This window comes from Prunus persica, chromosome G1 (assembly GCF_000346465.2).
Source record: "Prunus persica cultivar Lovell chromosome G1, Prunus_persica_NCBIv2, whole genome shotgun sequence".
Taxonomy (NCBI): Eukaryota; Viridiplantae; Streptophyta; class Magnoliopsida; order Rosales; family Rosaceae; genus Prunus; species Prunus persica.
In genome coordinates, this window is record NC_034009.1 from 25194835 (window position 1) to 25218290 (window position 23456).

A 23456-nucleotide genomic window follows, 5' to 3' on the forward strand; every position below is an offset into this window, starting at 1 on the left:
TCAAAATACCATTTAAAACATCATGCATAATATTTCCCAAAATCCATATATAAAATATACTTTCAATACCCAACTATACCAAACCCACAATATTTTACCAAAGCGCTTATAAAAACATCAAGCTCAACTCATGAATATAATATATTCAATAAATCATTAAAAACATTATGCACAAATGTTTCATCAATAAAACCATGCATAAGATTTGAAAACAAGGTCCACTCACAAGTAGTCCCACGCTGCTTGACCCTGAGAGGGTCCCGCCTGCTGTGTATGCGTAGTCGGAGTACCTAATTCAGAATACGTATACGAGATTAATATGAAACGTTTGGAACGAGTACTTTAAATTAAATATCCTAATTTCCCAGGTCTCTAGTAAGTGTACTAGGAACGAGACGTTCTAAGGTCCAACTACCCGATTTGGACGATGGAACAACCTCGGGAGACACTCGGTCAACCAGCGGTCAAACTTCCCAATTTGGGTCAACCGGGCCCACGGAACCAACGACCTCCGTTTTACAATCCGAAAGTTCCTAAAGGTTTCACAAGGTCTAAGATAACCGTCTTGCAAGTTTAGTCCGAAACGGACGGTTAGATCGCTTACAATCGCACAATCGGACGGTTAATATAAAACACAAACTTTAAGTTATTGAATCGGAACATCCGGGGTTCCGATTCACGATCCACGAATTCCTATACGATCATAGGAATACCTAGAACAACATATTTTAATTCGGAAAGGATCTAACGGTCGGAACCTATCGAACCCGAATAACGCACAATATGCGAAAATCCGTTCGATAGTCAAACGATGTCCGAATTGAGATCCGTGAATTACTATGCGCTCGTGACAACCTAAGGATCTCATCGGTTTAATTTACAGCCTCACCAGCCTCGCCCACGCGCCGCCACACGCGCCGGCAGCGCGTGGGTGTGTAGAGAAATTTCGGGAACGGAAAAACTCCACACCCGAGCTCACCCTTCTGGCTACAAATTCTACTCGACGAGTGGAACACTTTATTCAACTACACCGAAGTCCAATTCGGACAGCAAGTGGCCGGAATCGGTGTCGAAAACTCACGGTTTAACCCGGAACTTCACGGCCTCGATCCGGCGACCACCGTCGATATTGTCGTCGCACAACTTAGGAAACAGCTAGAAGGGAAGGAGAGCTACCTGTTCCAAGTGACGGCGCAGCTCGCGACGGCCGGAAACGTCGGCAGTTTCGGCTGTTTTTCACGACGTTGCCACCGCCGTTCGCCGGGTTTTCGATCGGAGAAAAGGGGTGGGCTGGGTAGAGGAGGAAGAGAGGAAGCTTTTGCAAGAAACGGCGCCTGAAATGGTGGTCGGACGGCGAAGTTCTCGCCGTCTGAAATTCTGAGAAAAAATGAAAACGGGGGAGGGGAGCTGCTCGCGGGAGAGAGAGAGAGAGAGAGAGAGAGAGAGAAAGAAAAGTCAGATATTTTTAAACCCAAACTTCAAAATATTTACGGTTTTGCCACTGTCGATGTTTTGCCCGTAACTTCTTCGTTACAACTCCGATTCAAGCCTACCGCGTGTCTACGAATTCGTCTCAGTACCACCTACCCAGAAATACTAGTCACTGCCCCAAACACTTTTCGGGCAAGAAAATAACCAATTTACCCCTACCCTAAGGGTAAATTCGTAAATTCACTTAAATAATTTAAAATAGGAATTAAATTTGGAGTCGGGGTGTTACAGAAACTGGAAAACATAGGAAGTTCATAAATTCCTTTCTAACCTAAAAGTGCTACAGTACTCGAGTGATAAAGAAGCGATACAATGGTGATAAAGCAGTGATACAGAAGTGATACAAAATGTTGATTGTGTTTATCTTTGATTTTTTGTTTTGTATTTAAATAATAAAATAAGTATAAATATCGGATCAGTATGGGTTTTAGTCGGATTAGGGATACCGTTAACCAAACAACACATTTCGGTACGGATCGGATCACCAAACCAAACCAAACCATCAATACAGTGATGAGATGCCCACCCCTAGGTGGAAGTGCTCTTATACTCAAGTTCGAATCAGTGCCCGTTTGACATTGCTTATTTGGGGTGATAAGTGATTTTTTTAAAATTTTGGGAAGCATAGCCAATTTGGTAAACTATGAGAAAATCACTTATTGTTAAAAATTGCTGTGAAAGAAAGCTATAAGGGAAAGTATCTAATGAGGTGCTTGGGTTTAATGATTATGCGTGAATCATTTTCTCATTATGCAGAAATCAGTACCAACAACACTTTTAACAAAAAGTTTACCAAAAGCCAAACTGCTTTCTTTCAGCAGCTGATTTCTCTTACAGTAAATCTGACAGCGATTATTTTCACAGCATAGCAATGCCAAACTTATCGTATATTAGATTAATTATATTTTTAAATAATAGAAAAAACAACAACGGTTTCAACAGAGATGTTCTAACGGCTCCTCTGCTTCTATTGATTGTACCTCCAAAATTCAAAGCACAAAAATGACTGAGGTACAACAACATAAAGCAGCACCTGATACGAAACTGCAAGGATAGCACCCAATTTCAAACTCGAAGCTTCTACTCTGACCGCCAAATATTCCAACACGTCTCTGCGTCTGCCATATTGAATTGAAATCAAATTGAAATGAAACAATTTAATACCAAAAACCAGATTATTTCTTGACCAGTTGATCGACCTCTGTCTTTAATTCTCTCTTTTGTGTCTTTAATTTCTTAATTTGAGCATAAGAAAAATGCCAAGCCTCAGCTTGAAGCTGCACAGCTTGTTCTTCAAGTATCATCTGAGACACCAATTGCAGAGCCTAAAGCAAATCCAACCCGACCCAAATTTTGGGATCACTTCCCGACCCGAAGAGCCCGCCGTTCCCGCCAACCCGACTTTCCAAGACGGCGTCGCCACCAAAGACATCCACGTCAACCCCCTCTCTTCTCTCTCCCTCCGCATCTTCTTACCCGACACTGTCCTCCCAGTCCCCCTCAAAACCGCAAAGCCTCCGAAACGTGGCGCCGCCCAATCGCCTCTCTCCTCTGACGACTCTGATGGGGCCGTGTACAGGGGATACTCTCCCGATCAGCTGATGGGGAAGCGCCACCGGAAGCTTCCGATATTTTTGCAGTTCCACGGAGGTGGGTTTGTGAGCGGGAGCAACGACACGTCCTCGAACGATGCGTTCTGCAGGAGGATGGCGAAGCTGTGCGACGTAATCGTGGTGGCGGTCGGGTACAGGCTGGCGCCGGAGAGCCCGTACCCGGCGGCGTTTGATGACGGGGTTTTGGTGTTGAAGTGGGTAGCGAAGCAGGCCAACTTGGCTACGCTTCGAAACGCTCGCAGCCGTATCTTCGATAGCTTTGGGTCGTCGATGGTTGAGCCATGGCTGGCTGCTCATGGAGACCCATCTAGGTACTTGTTGCCTATTGCCATATTTGAAATTGATCAATTCAATGCTCATGGTTTTGCTGTTAACATATCTAAAGTTGGAAACTTTTTAAGTTTGTGTTTTTTTGTTGTTTGAATTGGAATAATTAATGGGCATTGACATGGAATTTGTTATCAGAACAGGTGTGTACTCCTTGGGGTGAGCTGTGGAGCAAACCTAGCTGACTACGTAGCTCGAAAGGCGGTGGAGGCGGGGAACCTCTTAGACCCTTTGAAAGTGGTGGCACAAGTCCTCATGTACCCTTTCTTCATTGGAAGCATTCCCACCAAGTCTGAGATTAAGTTGGCAAATTCCTACTTATATGACAAGGATACATGTATGCTGGCTTGGAAGCTATTTCTAACAGAGGAAGAGTTTGATTTAGACCATCCTGCAGGCAACCCCCTCTTGCCTGGGACAGGGCCGCCCTTGAAGAGCATGCCTCCAACCCTAACAGTTGTCGCGGACCATGATTGGATGCGTGACAGGGCCATTGCTTACTCGGAGGAGTTGAGGAAGGCTAATGTGGATGCACCTCTTCTTGATTACAAAGATACTGTGCATGAGTTTGCTACTCTTGATGTGCTCCTCCATACACCCCAGGCCAAGGCTTGTGCAGATGATATTACTATATGGGTGAAAAAGTATATCTCAATCAGAGGCCATGAGTTTTCCTATTGATTAATATGATTAGTTCAATGGAGAAGAAAACAATTATGAAGCTCGAGGATTGAAGCACATTTTAACAGCTTCAGAGGAACAAGAACAAAAGCATTTTGGTGTACAGCATCAGCTTCAAATTCATTCTTTTTTTTTTGTTCATTTAATGGCTAGTCAAGAGACAATGAAATATCAATTATGTTCCCTGATATGTGATGTTCATTCAGTTGTGCATTATATGTAAACCTTCGATCACATTTTTGTATAGTCACCCTGCAAATATATTTTGTTTTGTTCTTTTGGAGTTATGGACAAGCATTATCTATTTAGTTCCAAGATTGTATGATATAGGAAAAAACTAGCAAAGGTGCCCGCGCGATGCCTCAGGTATTAAAACTGTATAAAATATGTAAAAATTTGTAAAAACATATAGGAAACACAATATTATTTACATATAGACATGTGAAAGTTTAAGTTACAAAAGATGGATTAGTAACATGTTATGTATGCAAAGTAGTGTTTAAAAAACTATTACAGCAATGGATAGATAAATAACATGTTTTGCACACTAAGATATACACAGATTGGTGATGGAACTTCTCTCTTCACTAGTTCTTGGTTTTTCATCTGTTTTGATGTCTTCAGGAAGAGTATTTTCTTTTGTTGGCTTGGCTGCATAGGGTTTTTTACTTCTTTGTTTTCATGTGCATGTGTTTTCACTTTTCAGTTACAAATTGAAAAAATGTTAGTTGTCAGTGTAGATAAATGGCAAAGTTCTAGTGAAAATAAGACAATAAAATATATGTGTGTTTTGTGCTATGGATCATAACAATGAAAATAAGTTGAGGAGTATTGCCTTATTTAAAGAAAAAAGGGAAACAAAAGTTTATACTCGGCAGCTACAAAAAGAGTATAGACCTTAAACCCTCACTGTAAAATTCTTTATATATTTAGCAACCACATTTCGCTCATCTTTCTCACATTTCAACCACATCTTTCCCAAAAAAAGCCAAGTTTCTTAACATGAACTGAAATTTGCAGCAACTAAATATTAGAATTGGGAAGAATTGAAGTATGCTTATACCCACTTGAGTGAACTAAAAAATTAATGTAGGATAGAATCTTTAAAGTCAACAAACCCACCAACAAACCAACATAAAGGTGTTTAGTTGCTATTGCATAAGTGTACATCATTGTCAGGTTTTAGAAATCATTCCAACCAAAGTTAAGATTAGGTTTTTAAGCTCTTATGCCACCCCATTATCATTGATTCAGCATAATAGATAACCTGATTGCAAGATTGCAAGGTTGCTTAACGAATAGGGTTTGGGTCGCTCTCTCATTCACGCGAGGAGAGCCTTGACGGCTAGGGTTAAGGTTTCTCCAGTTTTCTTTACTCATTCTCTGCGCCGTCTCTCTCAGTCTTCTCTGATTGTCTCTTTGGGTTCTTCTTGGTGAATTGGGTACGACGTTTTTTTTGTTGCTCTTTTGTTTTCCTTGGGGTGGCTGCGTTGGCTTCCTTTCTAGGTTCTTAAGGAGACAGTCGTTGATGAGGGATCTCCATCTTAACGCTATGGAGGTGGCCACCACCTCTTATGCTCAAGGGGATGACAAGTATGCGCCACCAAGCAGGAATCAGAAGCGTGCAAAAACTGGTGTTGGGCATCTGATTTTTAGTGGCATGAATTTTTCTGGTAAGCATAGTTTTTGTATTGAGAATTTTGTTGGCAAGGCGGAGGAGACCAGCTTCGAGGGGTCTCCAAGATCTGCCTAATAATTCTCCTATGGAACGTTCATGGGCTTGGCAACCGATGAACGTTCCTACTGTGAAGATCTTTCTTTGGAATTTTCTTCAGGCTAAGAGGCCAATCTTGGTCTCCCTTGCTTGTCAGCTAGGCTTCTGGATCAAGAAAATTGGAGGTGGCGGTTGGTGTTTGGTTGGGTTTGTTATGATGCTCACAATATGTTTTTGACTCTGTACGAAGAACTATGATGCTTTCTTTAGATCATAGGAGCCTTTCTTCGACAGTATCTGCGTAGTGATGGGATGTGATTCAATGGTTTTGCAGTTGGATGATTAGCTGGATCTATTCTGATACCCATAGTATGTTTTTGACTCTGTACGAAGAACTATGATGCTTTTTCTAGATCGTAGGAAAACAAAACCTGATTGCAGTTCTGATTAATATTTCTATTCACCCATCTCCTAGCTTAAAGTAGTGACCTTTAAATGCATGACCATAAACAATAGTTCAAGAAGACAGTTCCCCTTTACCAGTCAAGAGTTCAAAATCTAACAACAATAGGAACCCAATCACAGCTGCCTTCCCTTTATGAAAACAGTATACACACACAGATATGCAAAGGTACAAACTTGGACTGAAATAACACACAAAGATGCATAATTTCACTCACACAACCAAACCCAATTCCCTCCACCTCCATTTACACCCCTCAAATTCACTAAAAGCAGAAAATTTAACAACAAAAGGAAATGAAGTGATGGAGAAAAGAGTGATATCGGAGGCCAGGCGAGAGAAGAGGATTGTGGGGAGAGAGACCAGTGAAGGACCCAAATTAAAAAAATAAAACTAAGAAAACAACAACAACAGAAGTTTACATATGAAATCAGAACCTTGTAATGCAGAGGCTTTCTTTACCTCTAGGAAAACTCTGTAAGCTAAACCCATGGATGGTACAATACCTCAGTTGTAATGAATCAAAACGAAAAAGATAGAAAGTGTTCCATGATCAGTACCTATAGCCCATTAAAACTAAAATTCTTACACTCCTGGTTCATTGGGCACAAATAACTGGAGTTTAATTAATTCCTACCACAATAATAATGGCATGTTTACTAGTTTGTAATTGGATTATGAGGAATTGAATTGAGGAAGAGTTGGATTGAGGAGAATTAGATTCCAAATTCCTAATGAAGTTGTTTACTAAACCATATGGATTGGGAGGAGTTAGATTCCGGATTCCTATTGAAGTTGTTTACAAAACCATATGGAATTGGGGTAGGAGTGGTATTAATTACTAAAATGTCATCGTTGTTGGGTAACGGTAGATGACATATTTGGAATTTTGAAAATTGTGTGAGGATATAATGGGTAAAAAAAAAAAGAATTCCTAATGGTTTAATTCTCTAGGAATTAGAATACCATCTCTCACCGAAGAATTGAATTCTTCCAAAATCAGGAATTCAATTCCTAATTTTGTGTGGGCTCCACTTACTTTTTAATTCCTTGATGTGAAGTAAAATTCTCTATACGTGGAATTGAATTCCTGATGAGAATTCCAATTCCTAATTAGTAAACACGCCATAAGTCTATAATCTAGAAAGAAAAAAAAAAGTTCTTTCTATATATTTATTATTATATCAAAAAATTTGTGCTTAGGAACAGTGGCCAGTTGGATTGGATTTTAGTATATAATATATATAATAAATTTGTGTCCAATGGTATATCCTATACAGGTTGCTTTGTTCACTATGTGCATGCCTCTTGCTCTTCTGCATATGTACCCTTAGATAAATTTAAACTAATCTTCCATAGCAGCAGCAGCTAGGCTGGCCGGCAACAACAAATCAATTAGTGGTTTTAATTACTAGATGAATTGGATATCAGATTCCGAACCGAATCAAGGGACCCTAAAGACGAACAATTTAGGTGCAGATACAACTTGTTTTGTCATGTATGTGTGTAGGATAAGCTTATCCTAGCCATATCCCAAGGCCATATGTATTTTTTTAAACCACATCAGGACCTGGTAAAAGGAAGGTAATAGAATAAAATTTACAACAGCAAGTAGCATTGGAGAATTCTGTATCTGGGAAAATTACAGTCACATATGGATAAAGTACCAATGCTGTGGACATAGACAAGATATAAAGCTCCCAAATCTTAAGGATTCCTTGAAAGTGATGGCAATAATGGAAGCTCCCTGGTCGGTGATTGCTCTATGTATGCATTGCCCTATGCCTGCTGGAAGTAAGACAATTTTATTTCATAAGTCCTTACATTTTGCTCATTTGGAATACTTCACAACATAGTAATCGCCATCGACGCAACAAGGAAGCTTCAACCTACACATCACAGACATATATAAATCCCCAGCGGAGGAGATGGTCATTCAACTTAGTTGCAAAAGCTTCTCATAGTAGATAATGGCATCTGGTCTCTATGTTCAAGCTGAATTCTCTGGGGACAATACATCTGATGAGGTGATTGGTCTTGATCTCAATCTGTCATCCATGGCATGCCTTCCCTACCCTTCTTCTCTTTCCACTTTGGAGGAAAATCCTGCTGCCTGGGTGATCCCATTCATAGATGAAACAAGTAGTCATAAGAGGCTAAAGCAGCAACATAGTTCCAGCTATGAATTCAATAATGCAGGTACTAACTATTGTAGTCTTTACAGTGGCAGTGGCAGCATGTGTGCTAGGGGATTAGATAGTTTGCCAAGAATCCATTTCCGGGATCACATATCGGCGTACACTCGGAGATACTTGGCAGTAGAGGCCATGGAAGAAGCCACTGCAACCCTGATGAGAGGCAAGGAAGGTGAATCCGAGGAAGGAGGAAGGGGAGATGCGACGAAACTAGTCCAGCAACTCATTGCTTGTGCTGAGGCTGTGGCTTGTCGTGACAAAGCTCATGCTTCAACATTACTTTATGAGCTCAGAGCTAATGCAAAGGTCTTTGGGACATCATTTCAGCGAGTAGCATCCTGCTTTGTCCAAGGTCTCTCTGACCGCCTTGCGCTGATTCAACCACTTGGGGCAGTGGGACTTATAGGCCCCATAACCAAGTCAACAGCTTTTTCGGCAGAAAAGGATGAGGCTTTGCACCTTGTTTATGAGATTTGCCCACAAATCCAATTCGGTCACTTCGTAGCAAATGCATCAATATTGGAAGCCTTTGAGGGAGAAAGCTCTGTTCATGTCATAGACTTGGGCATGACCCTAGGCCTCCCACATGGGTACCAATGGCGCAATTTAATAGACAGTCTAGCCAACCGTGCAGGACAACCCTTACATCGCCTTCGAATCACCGGTGTTGGCAACTCTGCCGAACGCCTTCAAGCAATTGGCAATGATCTCAAGCTGCATGCACAAAGCATGAAACTGAATTTTGAATTTTCAGCAGTGGAGAGCAGCTTCGAGAACCTAAAGCCTCAAGACTTCAATTTGGTTGATGGGGACGTTTTGGTCGTCAACAGCATACTTCAGTTGCATTGTCTGGTGAAAGAGAGCAGAGGTGCATTGAACTCAGTTTTACAAACACTTCATCAGCTATCACCAAAGCTTATGATCTTGGTTGAGCAGGACACAAGCCACAATGGGCCTTTCTTTCTAGGGAGGTTCATGGAGGCATTGCATAATTACTCTGCCATATTTGACTCCCTGGATGCAATGCTGCCCAAGTATGATACAAGGAGAGCTAAAATGGAGCAGTTTTATTTTGGGGAGGAGATTAAGAACATTGTGAGCTGTGAGGGACCAGCCAGGGTTGAGAGGCATGAAAGGGTTGAGCAATGGCGCCGGAGGATGAGACGTGCTGGGTTCCAACCGGCACCTCTGAAGATGATAGCACAGGCCATGAAATGGCTAGAAATAAATACTTGTGAGGGTTACACGGTTGTAGAAGACAAGGGTTGCTTGGTTTTTGGGTGGAAGTCAAAGCCCATCATTGCAACTTCTTGCTGGAAATAATCTGCGATTTCATAAAACTTAGTCTCACAAAAAAGGAATAACGTTTGTGAAACTGATGATGTTGCTGAACTAAAAAGAACAAACTTGTGTAGTTTGTATCAAGCACTGCTAGTCAATCTTAATCGGACAACATAATCTGTTAACTATGTTTGATAATTTAGCATGATTCGTGTTCGAGTAAACAGTATCTAGTGGACTATATTCTTATATCTTAAGAATCAAAGTGCATAGAGAGCCTGAAAAACTCTAAAACTCCAATTCAAAAGCTCCCCTTGGCCCCAAAATGTCACAGCCGTATTGAGGAAACAATATCAAAAAGAACCACAAAGTAGCTTTTGGGGAATTTGGGACTCTCTCAGTCATTTGGTCGAACATCTTGCACACAAAATGACCGTCGTGGCAAAATCGACGGCCAACAATACATCGCCATCAGCAACTTAATTGTGGGCTGCCACGTGTATGGCTGGCAAGACACTCCGTGGACTCTCATAAAAAAAAAAAAAACTTGCCTGGCAAAAAAAAGACGTGTGGATAAGACAGCACACATCCTTCGGTTAGTTTCCAAAGGGCTCTCCTTTCTCGCTCTCTCACAAAGCACACGCAGTGAAGAAACGAAGACTGAGCAAAATCGAAGCAAAAATGGAAGCGGGTATGTCTCTAAACGCAGTCGTTCGGCTTCCACTGTCGAGTTCGAGGACCCATGAAGATGGTTTGGTCAGGCACTCATTGGTCTCCACGACGACGACGACCCAGAAGGCAGAGCAAAGGCAGGGCCGCAAACTGGTCGTTGAAGCAAAGAGCAAAAGGGGAATGATGGCTCGCCAATTTCAAGCCAAGAAGCCTCCACCTCCTGCCATGCCCAAGATTGAAGACGACGGCAACCCACGTTTCGTTGTATTCATGAGAATGGCTAATGTTTGTTCTCTCTCCCCCTGTATTTGCTCCAAAGTTAATAACTTTCTTTGAGATTTTTGTTTAGCTGGAGAAAATTACAAGTTTTTACTTGTTGAATCTTGGACAGGTTTACCTATGGTACCCACTTAGTGTTATATCAGGCGGAACCACGGCTAAAATCATGGTTGCAGCAAAAGATAATTTTCTGGGGAAATATATATATAAAGATACACTTGCTAGAAATCTTGCTGCAGTTATTTACAGGGTGAGTTTTTGCTTAATTAAGCTTAACTAGATTTCTACATACTTGTTCTTTTTTTTTAAATTTATGATTGATTGTATATAATTTGGTGTACTTGCTCAATCTCATTATGAACAGCAGTTTGAACAATTACTCAACTGAACTGAGCAATCTGAAGTTGAGTTCATGTAACCAGAGTCAATTTGCCTAAAAAAAAATTAATGTGTATAACTTGCTGAAATCTTCTAATGGTTTGTGTTATAAAATTTCTGTATGGACATGTTAACTATATAGAGAATCCTTGTGGCAAAGATACTCATTGTTGATTAATCATGGCTTAGAGGACATATTCTGCTTTTACTAGCCAGATGCGATTTTTATGATGGTTAAACATATTTCGCAACCGGCCTCATATTAGCAATTGCATAATTGCTTGTTTTTAATTTAAACAGGACGAGAAGGAAATACAGAAGACAGCATTCAAGCAGTACCGAGTGTTGCGGTCAGCTACTGATTTTAGATATGGCTACAAAATTGTGGTAATCCTCTTATAACCTCTGCACTAAATAAAAGTTCATTCATAGATGATTGTTGTCATTTTCTCAACATTAACATGTATGGCAGAAGCTCATTTCTGTTATTTCAGTGTCTAAGTCTTTTCCGTGCTATACGTGTAGGAAAATGGTAACATGAGAGCAGCACTTTCTACCTCGGATGTAATTGAGGTAATTATTTGTCTTTTTCATTATGCTTGCCCTGCCCACACCATTGTCTTTGTGATGAGATTATAATGCATTAGACATTCAGCTGATCACAAGCTTCAGCCCTTGAGCTGCAGCTCTTCAATTCGTTTATTCTAAATTAGAAGCTATTTATGTTGGTAGCTACAGAGTTACAGTTGAGTTAAAATTTTCAGTTCTGAACAGATTGTTATAATATTGTGATGGTTCTGAACCCAATTTCAGCTTCCAACAAAAGACAAGCTCAAAACCACTTTTGACAAAGTGAAAGATTTTTTTGGGGATGCAAAGGAATCTTTCGGCAAGTTGACAACACTGAACTTATCCGAGTCTGAGGAATCAGAAGAAAAATCTGCAGAACAGGAAAAGTGAGTTATATGCACACAATACACTTGATAAGTTTTGTTTTCTCAACCGTAGTTGTCAAGGCTTTCTTGGTGGCTTCTCATTTTTCTGTTGTCAGGCAACACTCAAACCTAAAACCTCCCTAATGTAAATGATCATCCATTACTTTACGTGCCTAAAATGATTGTTGGTTCGTTTAACAGGGTAAAAGGCTGAAGGTGGCAGATAGGTTGTGTGAGATAGTGAAGCTTATTCAGCTGCGTGCACATTTTGCGAAAGGTCGTTTAGGATGATTCTACACACGGTTTTGTTTATAGATCTCTCTGTCCATTAAACATGATTTTATGTTCTTTGCCAATAACATCTGATACAAATTTAGCCTGTTCCACACTTGTATTTCTGAAAATCTCTTGAAACTGCTGAATTAAGTGCACCATGAAGCAAAGATGCCCTAATAAGTTTAGTTTTAAAAGCAACTTGACAAACTCACTACTTGTAGGTTTTTTTGGAAATCTGCATAGATAGATGGCATGAAATAAAACTCAAAGTTTTCCTTGAGATTATAATCAGCATCGTATATTATAACATGGAATACATTAATGCATGTTACCAACAAATTACATAGAATAGAAGTTAATACCAACGACACACTCTTATATTATATTTTCATCTTAAACAACGATGATGCGATCTTTCGTATGACACGTTGGAGCATTCTGCACTGTTGAAACTAGACGTAGAGGGAGATGATGTTCCATTAAAACTCAAACTCAGAGGAAGCTTGAGACAGAAAGGAATCTTCTTTTCTTGCTGTGTTTTAAAGGCGGTGATGATCAATTCCCTTGAATTGGTGATCCATGTTGGCTGGGTGTTGGAACAAGAACAAGAGCAGACTTCTTTCTTGTGGCAAGCCCAAAAGTTTCGTCTAGGTCCACATCATCTGGTCCAACTCCTTGAGGCAAATCCCAATCAAAATGATACAAGAGCCTTGCCAATGCAATCTCCACCGTCGCCAACCCAAAGCCATATCCTGGGCACCCTCTTCTTCCTCCACCAAATGGTAGAAACCTAAAATCTTGATCAACAACATTAACATTAACGTTGCCTGCATCTTGAAACCTCTCAGGCCTATACTCCAAGGGATTGTCCCACGACTGTGGGTCTCTTGCTATGGCATAGGCGTTGATTAGAACCCTAGTTTTTTCAGGTATTTCGTAGCCATCCAGAGTGCACTTGTCCATTGATTCTCGAGGGACAAGAAGAGGGACTGGCGGATGCAATCGCATTGTCTCTTTTATGACTGCTTTCAAGTAGTCAAAGTGTTGAAGGTGGCTCTCGTCAACTTTTCCAGTGCTGGATGCAAACTTTCGAACTTGTTCTTGTGCTTTCTTCATCACGTTTGGGTGTCTCACCAACTCTGTCATTGCCCATTCTAGGGTGGCTGATGTCGTATCGGTTCCGGCCACAAACATGTCCTATTAATTATATTAACACATTATCTTAATTAGGTTAATTGGGAGGTGATCAAGAAAACATGTCCACTGCTGATCTAAGCAATCGGTCCCATATTCAATTTAAGATCAAGATAGAAACAACTAGTAGTGACATGACATCACCCTTCTTAATTACATTTAGTTGAGAGTTGCGAGTTTAGGACTGGCATGCTGCATGCATGCATGCCACGCTTGATATTCATACAATAACTCATTAACACAAGCTACGTAGGACAAACAGAAATGCAACACAAAACGGTGTCGTTGGACCATAATAATAGAGAGGGGATCGATATTTACCAGTACAAGAGCCTTGAGATTGTCATCAGTAATTGGCACCTCCAAGTCATCTCTTTGTCGTACTCGAAGCAGAACATCAACAAAATCTTCTCTGCTACCACCACCGCTACCACCTTCGCACGACGTCGTTTTGTTCAAATGCTCTTGTATTATTTCATCACACAAGTGTCTCAAACCCTCCAAGTTCCTCTTCAGCCTCCTCCTAAACCCACTCACCCAGTTGACCCACTCCCACTCGGGGAAGAAATCCCCTACGCACCACCCAGCAAGCAAAGCCTGCGTCTCACTCAAAAGCTCCACCAAACGATCTTCTGACTTTGACTTTGACTCCTCCTCCTCCACTATAAACCTCTTCCCCAACGCTACTCTACACAGCACATTGTTTGCCAACGCAAACAATAACTTGCTCATGTCCACTTCAGACCCGGACAGGTTGGCCACGTGGCTAAGCAACCGGTTCACCTCCTCGTCTCGGACGAGGTGGAACGAAGCGACCCGTTTGGAGCTCAGCAACTCGGTGACACATATTTTTCTAGCTTGGCGCCAGTAGGGGCCGTACGGGGAGAAGGTGACGTCGGAGCAGCCGAAGGAGAGCCACTGAGCCGCCACGAGCTGCGGTCGGCTAGCGAATACGTGATCGTGCGTTTTGAGGACGAGCTTGGCCAGGTCAGCAGAGGAGATGACCAGCGTGGGGACTCGGCCTAGTTGGAGGTGGATGATGGGGCCCAGTTTCTGGGCCAGGTGGGCGAGGGATTGGTAAGGTGGCGCCTCTGTGAGGAGGAGGTGGTGAAGGTGGCCTATAATTGGAAGGCTTGTCGGTGACGGTGGAGTACGGACGGTGGCGGACTGTGGCTGTGACGGTGACGTTATACTTATCCATTTCTGCAACTGCAAGCGAAGAAGGAAGAATACGAAGGGTATCAAAAGTAGAAGCGAGAGAATGAGAGAGTCCATTTTCTTCTTTTGCTTCCAAATTGAATCAATGATGTACTAAAGAAATTGGGGCTTTATATAGAAAAATATTTTGGGCTGCCAAAAACAAAAACAAAAGAAAGTTTCATGAGCCCAACATTCCAAGCCCATTAGATTATGTTATGGGCCCACAATTATAAGGTCCAATTGTGACAAGTCAAGTTATGTTTCTTGAATTTTCCTTATCCAGGGAAATTTTTCTCGAGTTCTCCAGAACTGTCCGACCGAATGTGTCTTCACCCTTCTATTCGTCTTCCAGAAGTGTCCATTATCTCCTTCAAATATTGGAAAATCCAGTCTCCCTGCTCAATCAAATCAAGAACTCCCTCACTTTCTGTTAGCATTTTCTTGCCTGCCAAACACAACCCAACAACTCCAATAATTTTCCAACTGATCAAGGCTCACAACTTCACTTGACCAATAAACACAAACCCCAACTCTTGAGAGAGACACAAAAAAATGTCTCACGCCGTATCAAATTTGAGCATTTTTCTTCCAATGTCATCTGGGAGGAGGACCAAAAATTGCCCATCCCCTGTTTTCTCAAAACCAGTTAAGAACAGCCTCAAGGCCATGGCAAGAGATGCAAGGGACAACCTTGACCACTTGCAGAGGGCCACCACCAAGCACCAACAACAACAACCACCCCAGCCCAAAAAGAGAGTCGCCTCGGCACCACCTGTAGGTAAATTAATCACCCACTTATCCAAATTTGAAAATCCCACGTTAAAGTTAGAAACTTTAATTTGATAAATAAACAAAAACCATTGAATTTTTGCAGGGTTGTGGGACCGGTTTCCGACGGCAAGGACAGTGCAGCAGATGATGGAGACCATGGAGAGGATGATGGACGACCCGTTTGCCTACTCGGGCGGGTCGGGTTGGGCATCCCCATTGCCGACGGAGACAGGTGGCTACAGCAGGGGAAGGACCCCATGGGAGATCAAAGAAGGTGAGGCTGATTACAAGATGAGATTTGACATGCCTGGGATGACCAAAGAGGACGTCAAGGTGTGGGTTGAGGAGAAAATGCTGGTTGTGAAGGCAGAGAAGATGACCAAGAAGAAGGAAAGTGGGGTGCAAGAAGAAGAAGATAATGGTAATGATGAGTGGTCTGCTAAGAGCTATGGGAGGTACAGCACTAGAATTGCTTTGCCTGAGAATATTCAGTTTGAGAAGATTAAGGCTGAGGTTAAAGATGGGGTCTTGTATGTTACTATTCCTAAGGCTACCAGTAGTTCTAAGATTTTGGACATTCATGTAGAGTGATAGCTAGATTCAGTGATGGAGAGCAGAGGATTTTGGCTACTTTCTTCTTTTCTTTGTTCAATTTGAACAGGGTCAAAACAAATTTCATAAAATTTCCACGTTAAAAAGAAGCCTTTAACTTATTTATTTGATAACTGTAGTTGTGCATAAACTTGTCCTGCAGTTTGAATCGGAAAATGTCTTCCCAACGTGATACAGATTCATGACTTACGCCTTCCTAGCATCCACCACCACCACCCATATTCACTTTCCCAAACTGACCGATTTCCATGATCTCGAGCCTTGGTGTGTTTTTCAGAATAGCAATGGCAAAACATATCTCGCACCACCTACCTTGAAATGCCTGCAACTTTACTTTTCTCAAGTGGTCATGTTTGTGCCCGAAAAAAACTCTGTATCTGTCGTTGATCAGCATTGGGATCCAAAGTCTTGTCATCGTGGAGCTTCAAAACTTTGTTCACCCGCTTTACAAATCTTGTTTTGAAAAATCCTCTGCAATCAAGCCATGTCCGTTCCCAATGCTGATTCCAAAAATGTTTGGAATGTCAAATTCAAGATTGGGCCTTGTTCGTATTAATTGCAATCCAAGGTCCTTCCACCGATGTGATACCGTACAGACGGTATTCAATTCATTAATCCAATCCTTGTTCTCGCCCTCCTCACGCTGAAAACAAAACAAAATAATTACATTAACCTTCCTTGATCATGCACTTAATCATGATTGATAAACTAACATATAACTTTGCCTGTAAACTAGGAATCATGCTGCAAATCACCAGCTCGGTGCCCCTCCAATCCAATCCTCCAAGTAAGGTGTTTCCTTTCCGATACACACTGGAAGGGTGTTTTAGTCAATTCTTAATCCAAATTTTGGCGAATGTTGAAATGTTTTTTTTTAAACAAGACAACTTTTGAAGTTTTGAACGTGGCCATGTTTTACCCAACCAACAGTCTTTTTTTTATTTCTTAATTTTCTTTATGAATATTATTTTTCCTATCTGGTTGAAATAAATAAATCAACTTAAAATCAATTTAACGATTCCTCTCTCTCTCTCTCTCTCTCTCTCTCTCTCTCTCTCTCTCTCTCTCTCTCTCTCTCTCTCTCATTAATGTTTAATTATTATACTTTTGCTCTTCCCCAAATATTTTATCCATTTTGCCTATATAAACCCCATTCCGTCAAACCCAAACGTCGCAGTGACCTTCCCTTTGTTTGAATGAAAGTATTGAAAAATACATAGAATTCTAAAATGACAGAATTTAGATTTCTATAATTTCAATTTCTGGCAATTGAAGATTTTAATGTTTGGAAATTGTGAAATCACACATATTTTGGTGGAAATTAAACTCGGGAATTTGATGCCCAATTTTCACGATTTTTTCCATGCGCCATTTAATAAATTCCGCGCTTAAGTTGCCGAATAAGTGAATTGTCAATTTCTCCTCCTAAATTCCCGACTTGTAACTAAATTTCGAGTTATTTTTCCTCATCCAAACGGAGCGTATAGAAATCCAATTTCTTCCTCTCATTTTCATTATAGGAAAAGAAAAATTAGCAACAAAAAAAAAAATCAAATTTTGTATAGGAAAAGAGTGGGAGAGAATCAAACCTTGTTGAACTGAACCTTGAGGCCCCGTTTGGTTCACGGAATGAATTTGAGGAGAAATAATTTCCCATGTCATTTCCCAAGCGATGGGAAATGGAAGATTCCTTTCTCATGTTTGGTAATGTTGGGAAAGTAACCGGGAGATATCACTTTATTTCCTTTCCCTTGTTTGTTTTTAGTAGGAATGGAAAACAAAGTTTGTATAATTATACCCATATTAAATCAAATAAAAAAATAATGTATTTAATGATTTATTGTAATTCTAAATTGTTAATGGGGACAAAATAGTCATGAAAAATATTTATTTAATATTGGCTCATTTTCCCAAACTTTCCCATGAGAAAGGAAAATAAAACCCAAGTTGGAAGGATGACTTCACTTTCCCCCCTACTTTCCCATGAGTCAGGCAATGATTTCTCATACTTAGACTTGCCAAATAGGGGAAAGCAATTGATTTCCCATCCTCAAGTCTCATTTCCCATAAACCAAACAGGGTCTGAGGGCTTTCTTCCATCAATGTCCAGAAATAGTAATAGCGGGTTTCTTGTTTGTTGATGTTTTCCTCTAAGTATTGTTTCAAGACACCAGATGATGAAACAGACACTACCAAATATCACTAGATGAAACAACCAAATATACAACCAATTATAATTAGTCCTACCCCCTCAAAAAATACACTATGCTACTACTAGGAATAGTTATCAACCCCAATTACCATGCTCTACTTATTGTTTTGTTTGTATTTGAAACTCTACTTGAAGTTTTTGAACATGGACCAAGACCCCCCTTAAAGCTAGAAAAACAGATTTTATATTCAATAATGCACTTTTAGCTCAAAATCATTCCAGGAAAAACTTATGAAAAACACAAAAATGAAGTAAAATATCAAGAACTAACTCAAAATATTTGGTGAATAACATGATAAATTGATTAGTGCATAATTGTATGTAATTTTGTACCATTCTAGCTTATGATTTCGTTATGTTTTTGAGTTAAACTTGTGCTTTTAATCTTTTTTGTATTTGTTTCAATATATTAAGCTTTAGGACTCATTTAATGCATTTTGGAGTCAAGTTAGCTCAAAATTGTGTCTGCAAATCAGTCAACTTCACGGATTGAATTTTATGTGCTCATGAACAACCAACTAATGACCCTTACACCATTGGAAAGATATGGGACTCTAGTTTCTTAATCATTTTATGATTCATGATTCCGAGTCTTCTAGAGGAAGTTATGGATATTTTGGCAGCATATGGCAGCTTAAGGTGAATTTCGGCAGCATCTGCGTTACTGTGCCAAAAATGATATTTGAAGACTTTTTTTTATTTTTCCTTGCGCTAGGCTATATATGGTTGGAAAGAAAAGACAAAGAGCTTCAAGATCCATATTTTTTCATAATTTTAGGAATCGAGGAACAAGCCCAAAATTTGCCTACAAACAGATTACAGTGCATTGTCATGCATGACATATGCATGAGTTAATTATTTTTTGTGGGGAAGTTTGGTCAAGTTGGTGAAGTGGGTGTTGTAGGTAGATGCAATAATCAAATCAGATTTTTTACTTCCCTTAGGCTTATAAATAGTGAGGTTCTCTAAGCTTACAAACACACCCCAAGAGAGAGGGGGGGAGCTCGCTCTCAAACATCTCTCTAGAGCTCCTCTCCATTCTCTCCCCTAAATTCTCTTAATTTTTCTTTTAAGTTCTCAACTGTTGTAACAAAATCCTTTTGCTAAATTTTCCTTTTTGTTTTTCTTAGTTGTACTTTATTTTTCATTATCATGTAATTTCTTATTTTAAGTTTTCAAGTTTGATTAGTTTCCAAGTTTCAATTACGGTTCTTGTTCTTATTCATTATGCTTATAAGTTAATATGCTTGTTTGAATTATTGATCACCATTAAAACTTGTATGTTAGCTATCTTGATTGGAATTAAGAGTAGACATCATATGCCTTAATTCGAATTGAACTATGAATAGGAAGAGTATGTATGGACATTCGACAGCAGGGATTAGATATATGCTTAGTTGTTTAAAACATTCTTTTATACTTAACGGATTTCTAATGCTTAATTTAGGTTCGACAATAAGGATCTAATTATGAAATTAAGAATATAAGGTTAGGACCAGACACCATGGCTTAATTATACTTTAGTTAGAATCAATATGTGAATCTTAATTGAACTTGTTAACTTAATTACTTGAGACTTAGAATTGGATTGTTCCCTAGTGTCCTCAAAAATTTTTTAAACTCAAAACCACTTTTAGTGTCTTTTTTCTTTGTTTGTTTAAACTTTATGTTTTCAATTCTTGTACTCTTCAAAATCATCTTTAAATCTTGTTTCCATTTTTGTTTTGTACAAGGAATCAAATTCAATCAATTTATCATCAATCCTCGGTGTCGGATTTCTCAGTTTGGTCTTACCATCTCTAGCCACCTTTGGCTAGGGTCCCTCCATGAAAAAATTTCCCCAACCTTTCTATCTTTTCCCCCAAAGATCCGAGCCCCATACCTTGCAAAAGAACCCAAACCGATGTCGGAGAAATCAAGGGTTTTCTCGTCGAAAAACCTTAAAATCCAGCCGCCTCTAGTCACTTTTGGCCATCGACTTAGGTATAAAGAAAACCTTAAACCCAAACCAACTATCATTGCAATGTTGATTCTGCTGGAAATGTAAGTTTTGAAATCTTCGGCAAAGAGAGAGAGAGAGAGAGAGAGAGAGAGAGAGAGAGAGAGAGAGAAAGGCATGGAGAGGAGGAGGAGAGAGAGACATACGGAATAGGGAGGAGAGATAGAGAAAGCGTGGAGAGAGGGAGGAGAGAGAAACAGAGAGAGGAAGAGAGAGGAGAGAAGGAGGAGAGAGGCATGGTGGATTAGAAAAAAAAAATGAAAAAACAAATATTTTTTGTTTTTAATAATTGGGGTGTTTTTGAGTTGTTCTTAAGTTTGAGTTTTTAGAAAAATGGCTACAAAACATGTTTTCTTTGTTTTGGATTCAAATTCTGTTTTTGAGTTTAAAAAGTTGGATTCAAGTTGAATACCAAATGGGCCCTAACTTTGTATTTTATGATAATATGATGTCATGCTGTCTGAGTAAGGTAGCAAAAACATGTGTTGAGGGTTGCTCATCATTCCTAAACACTGCTCTTAAGTGATATTTTGTTCGCTTTTTACCTTTTATTGCATTTCATTTTTAGTATTTCATTTTTATTTCTTATGTCCTTATGAAGTTTGCTACCTTTGTTTTCTATATTTGTTGATGAAAAACTCAAAAAAAATAAGGTAATTGAATAAAATCTAAAAAATAAATCTCATGGACTTGTAGTCCAGTTAGATCATTAATTCAGTTTAAAAATCAAATTCTAGCTTTGAAAATCTTTGGTACTTAAAGTTCTGCATTATATAGTTAAAAAGCCTTTGTCATTTTGGAAACATATGCTTTCATTTCATAGTGCTTCTTTGAACCTTTGCTAGCCTATGATTTATTTATTTTTAGAAATATAGTGGCTGTAAAATTTGACATTTTTACTGGGGATTGAGTACCAAACCCATCAGGTCCAAGATACACTAATGAAAGTTTCCCTGTTATGGAATCTCATCAAAATTGTATGAAGAATCATCGATTTAAATTATGCCTTACTGCTATAATGAACTAGTAGATTTGTTTTAATTGGTGTTGTACCATAATGCAGATTTTACTTTCTCCATAATTTGGCAGGGAATCCAATGGGAGGGGAATACAATAGCTTGGAAAATGTGCAAGAGCCCAAGAACAAATTGATGAAGTTCATATTGAATTGGTAGAATTTGTGAGCAATCACATGTGGCTCCATTATTCCAAGCTCTGGATTAATGCTATAGATGTAATAGGAAGTATGTATATGGTAGGAATAAAGACTGGTTAACTTTGTAATAACTATTGAAGGGTTTTGTGAAAGAAATAATTTTTTGAGTGTATATATACAATCTCGATCTCTTGGACCACAGGAGTCCAAGAGATTGTGGTCACCTACCGTTGGATATTAATCCAATGGTTCAAAAAAGTTTCTTAAAAGGAGTGCAAGAGTGAGTGAACCGTTGAATTTACATCCAACGGTGAGTGACCACAAATCTCTTGACCTCTGTAGTCCAAGAGATCAGGACTGTGTATATATATTCATTAATAAAGCATTATGGTTGGTTTTATAGTTAAAATTGTTGTATAGAATCATAGGAAACAAAAAACCTCAAATGTAATAGCCAGCGAAGTTATTAGACGATGGATTGGCAATACAACCGTCTTCTCCATAGTTAATCAACAACGGTTTTTAGGCATGAATTCACATGCCAACAACATGGGAACTAATTAGGTGACGGTTTTTACAATAAAACCATCGCTTTTACATATAAACAACGATGGTTTTTATATAAAACGTCTTCTTAAATGATAACCATGCAAATCATCATCTTATAAGATAAACAACGACTGTTTTTGCATCTTATAAGGTAAACAATGACATTTTTATAATATAAAAAATTGTCGTCTTTCCAGTTAAACAACGACGGTAAAAATCCGCCATAGTTTGACATTCAAAAGATGACGGTCGATTAACGATGGTTTTCAAAGTATGACAACAATGGTGGATCCCCGTCGTCTATTTCATTTTTTATAGTAGTAGTATCAATTGAAACAAAGTGATCAATATTCAAGAACAAGAGAGCTAGAGTATATATAGCAGCTAAATATAACATGTGCTAATCACTTTCAAGAGTATATTGCAAATTTAATTCGTACATTTGTAACCCGAAATATAACAAATTTTTTTCTGTTTTTTTAAAGACAAAATATAACAATCCTTTTATTACTAGACATGAATTTTGTAAATTGTAAGAGAATGAATGAATTTCCCCATGAATCACTTAGAATGGAAAATTATTTATGTGTTGTTCTTATCTATATAAGTTGTCTATAGTAGAATTGAATCAAATCATTTGCTATTAAATAAATATTTTAGGCATATTTTGCTAATTATGAGAGAATTAGAAGTTACTGCTGAACTGAAATGGTTGAACCAACTTTGGTCCACTAGAAGTTAACTTAAAACCAACTTCACCATACAAATTTTGGGTAATTACAATCTACTCCTCTGGCTAGTGAAGGATAAGGAACCCTCCAGCTTAGAGCTAAGACTTAGAGTCTAGTCTAGTAGTGATAGTGAGTGACTAGCTACTACTTCTTGATTGGTTGGTTGGGTTTCATGCATTATTATTAGGGCTCTTTAGTTTTAACCCATAAAAAACTTAACTAATTTGGAAGAAAGATAATTAATTTTGCTTAATTAATATAAAACCAAAGCCACCTAATTTTACCAAAAGGACATCCAACAACCCTAAAATTACTACATGTGCAGTTGTGCTTAACTGTCAAATACAGTTTATTTAATTATAAACCAAAACTTAAAACTGTCAAAACGACATAACATTCCCACAAAACACAACACAAAACGACACTACTCAAATTTAATCACTTCAAAAACTGGTTTCGCGCGACCTTTCATATCCCACTGCAAACCTACAGACTATTCTCCAAAACGAAGCCGCTGAGCAGCAACGGGGACGACCAGAAACGAAGACGAACGAGCAACGGCCGACGACGAATAACGTCTACTTACTACTAGCAACGACCACCGACGTACGAGTACGACCATCGTCGCGACCGAAGCTTAACCGTAAGAAAATGAATTATACTCCTCTTCGCATTTTAGGGTTTACACCGATTACGGTTTCAGGACGGTTTTTGCCTTTTTGGTTTC

The 23456-nt window shown here is 39.3% G+C and overlaps 4 protein-coding genes and 1 pseudogene across 4 annotated transcripts; 4 read left to right on the plus strand and 1 right to left on the minus strand.

The window, feature by feature from the left end:
* Positions 2663–4424, plus strand: LOC18790454 (probable carboxylesterase 11). Its single transcript, XM_020554660.1, has 2 exons — positions 2663–3415; positions 3575–4424. The coding sequence occupies exons 1-2, from the start codon at positions 2748–2750 to the stop codon at positions 4110–4112; spliced, it is 1206 nt and encodes a 401-aa protein (XP_020410249.1). The 5' UTR covers positions 2663–2747; the 3' UTR covers positions 4113–4424.
* On the plus strand, positions 8260–10257 carry LOC18794006 (DELLA protein RGL1). Its single transcript, XM_007227093.2, has one exon. It carries the CDS (start codon positions 8260–8262, stop codon positions 9805–9807), a length of 1548 nt encoding a protein of 515 aa, XP_007227155.1. The 3' UTR covers positions 9808–10257.
* On the plus strand, positions 10338–12459 carry LOC18793497 (protein HHL1, chloroplastic). The gene is made up of 6 exons (XM_007223838.2): positions 10338–10722; positions 10829–10966; positions 11395–11481; positions 11620–11667; positions 11908–12050; positions 12231–12459. Exons 1-6 carry the CDS (start codon positions 10447–10449, stop codon positions 12241–12243), a joined length of 705 nt encoding a protein of 234 aa, XP_007223900.2. The 5' UTR covers positions 10338–10446; the 3' UTR covers positions 12244–12459.
* LOC109946457 lies at positions 12559–14848 on the minus strand (annotated as a pseudogene).
* Positions 14954–16195, plus strand: LOC18790311 (small heat shock protein, chloroplastic). Its single transcript, XM_007223787.2, has 2 exons — positions 14954–15477; positions 15574–16195. The coding sequence occupies exons 1-2, from the start codon at positions 15252–15254 to the stop codon at positions 16059–16061; spliced, it is 714 nt and encodes a 237-aa protein (XP_007223849.1). The 5' UTR covers positions 14954–15251; the 3' UTR covers positions 16062–16195.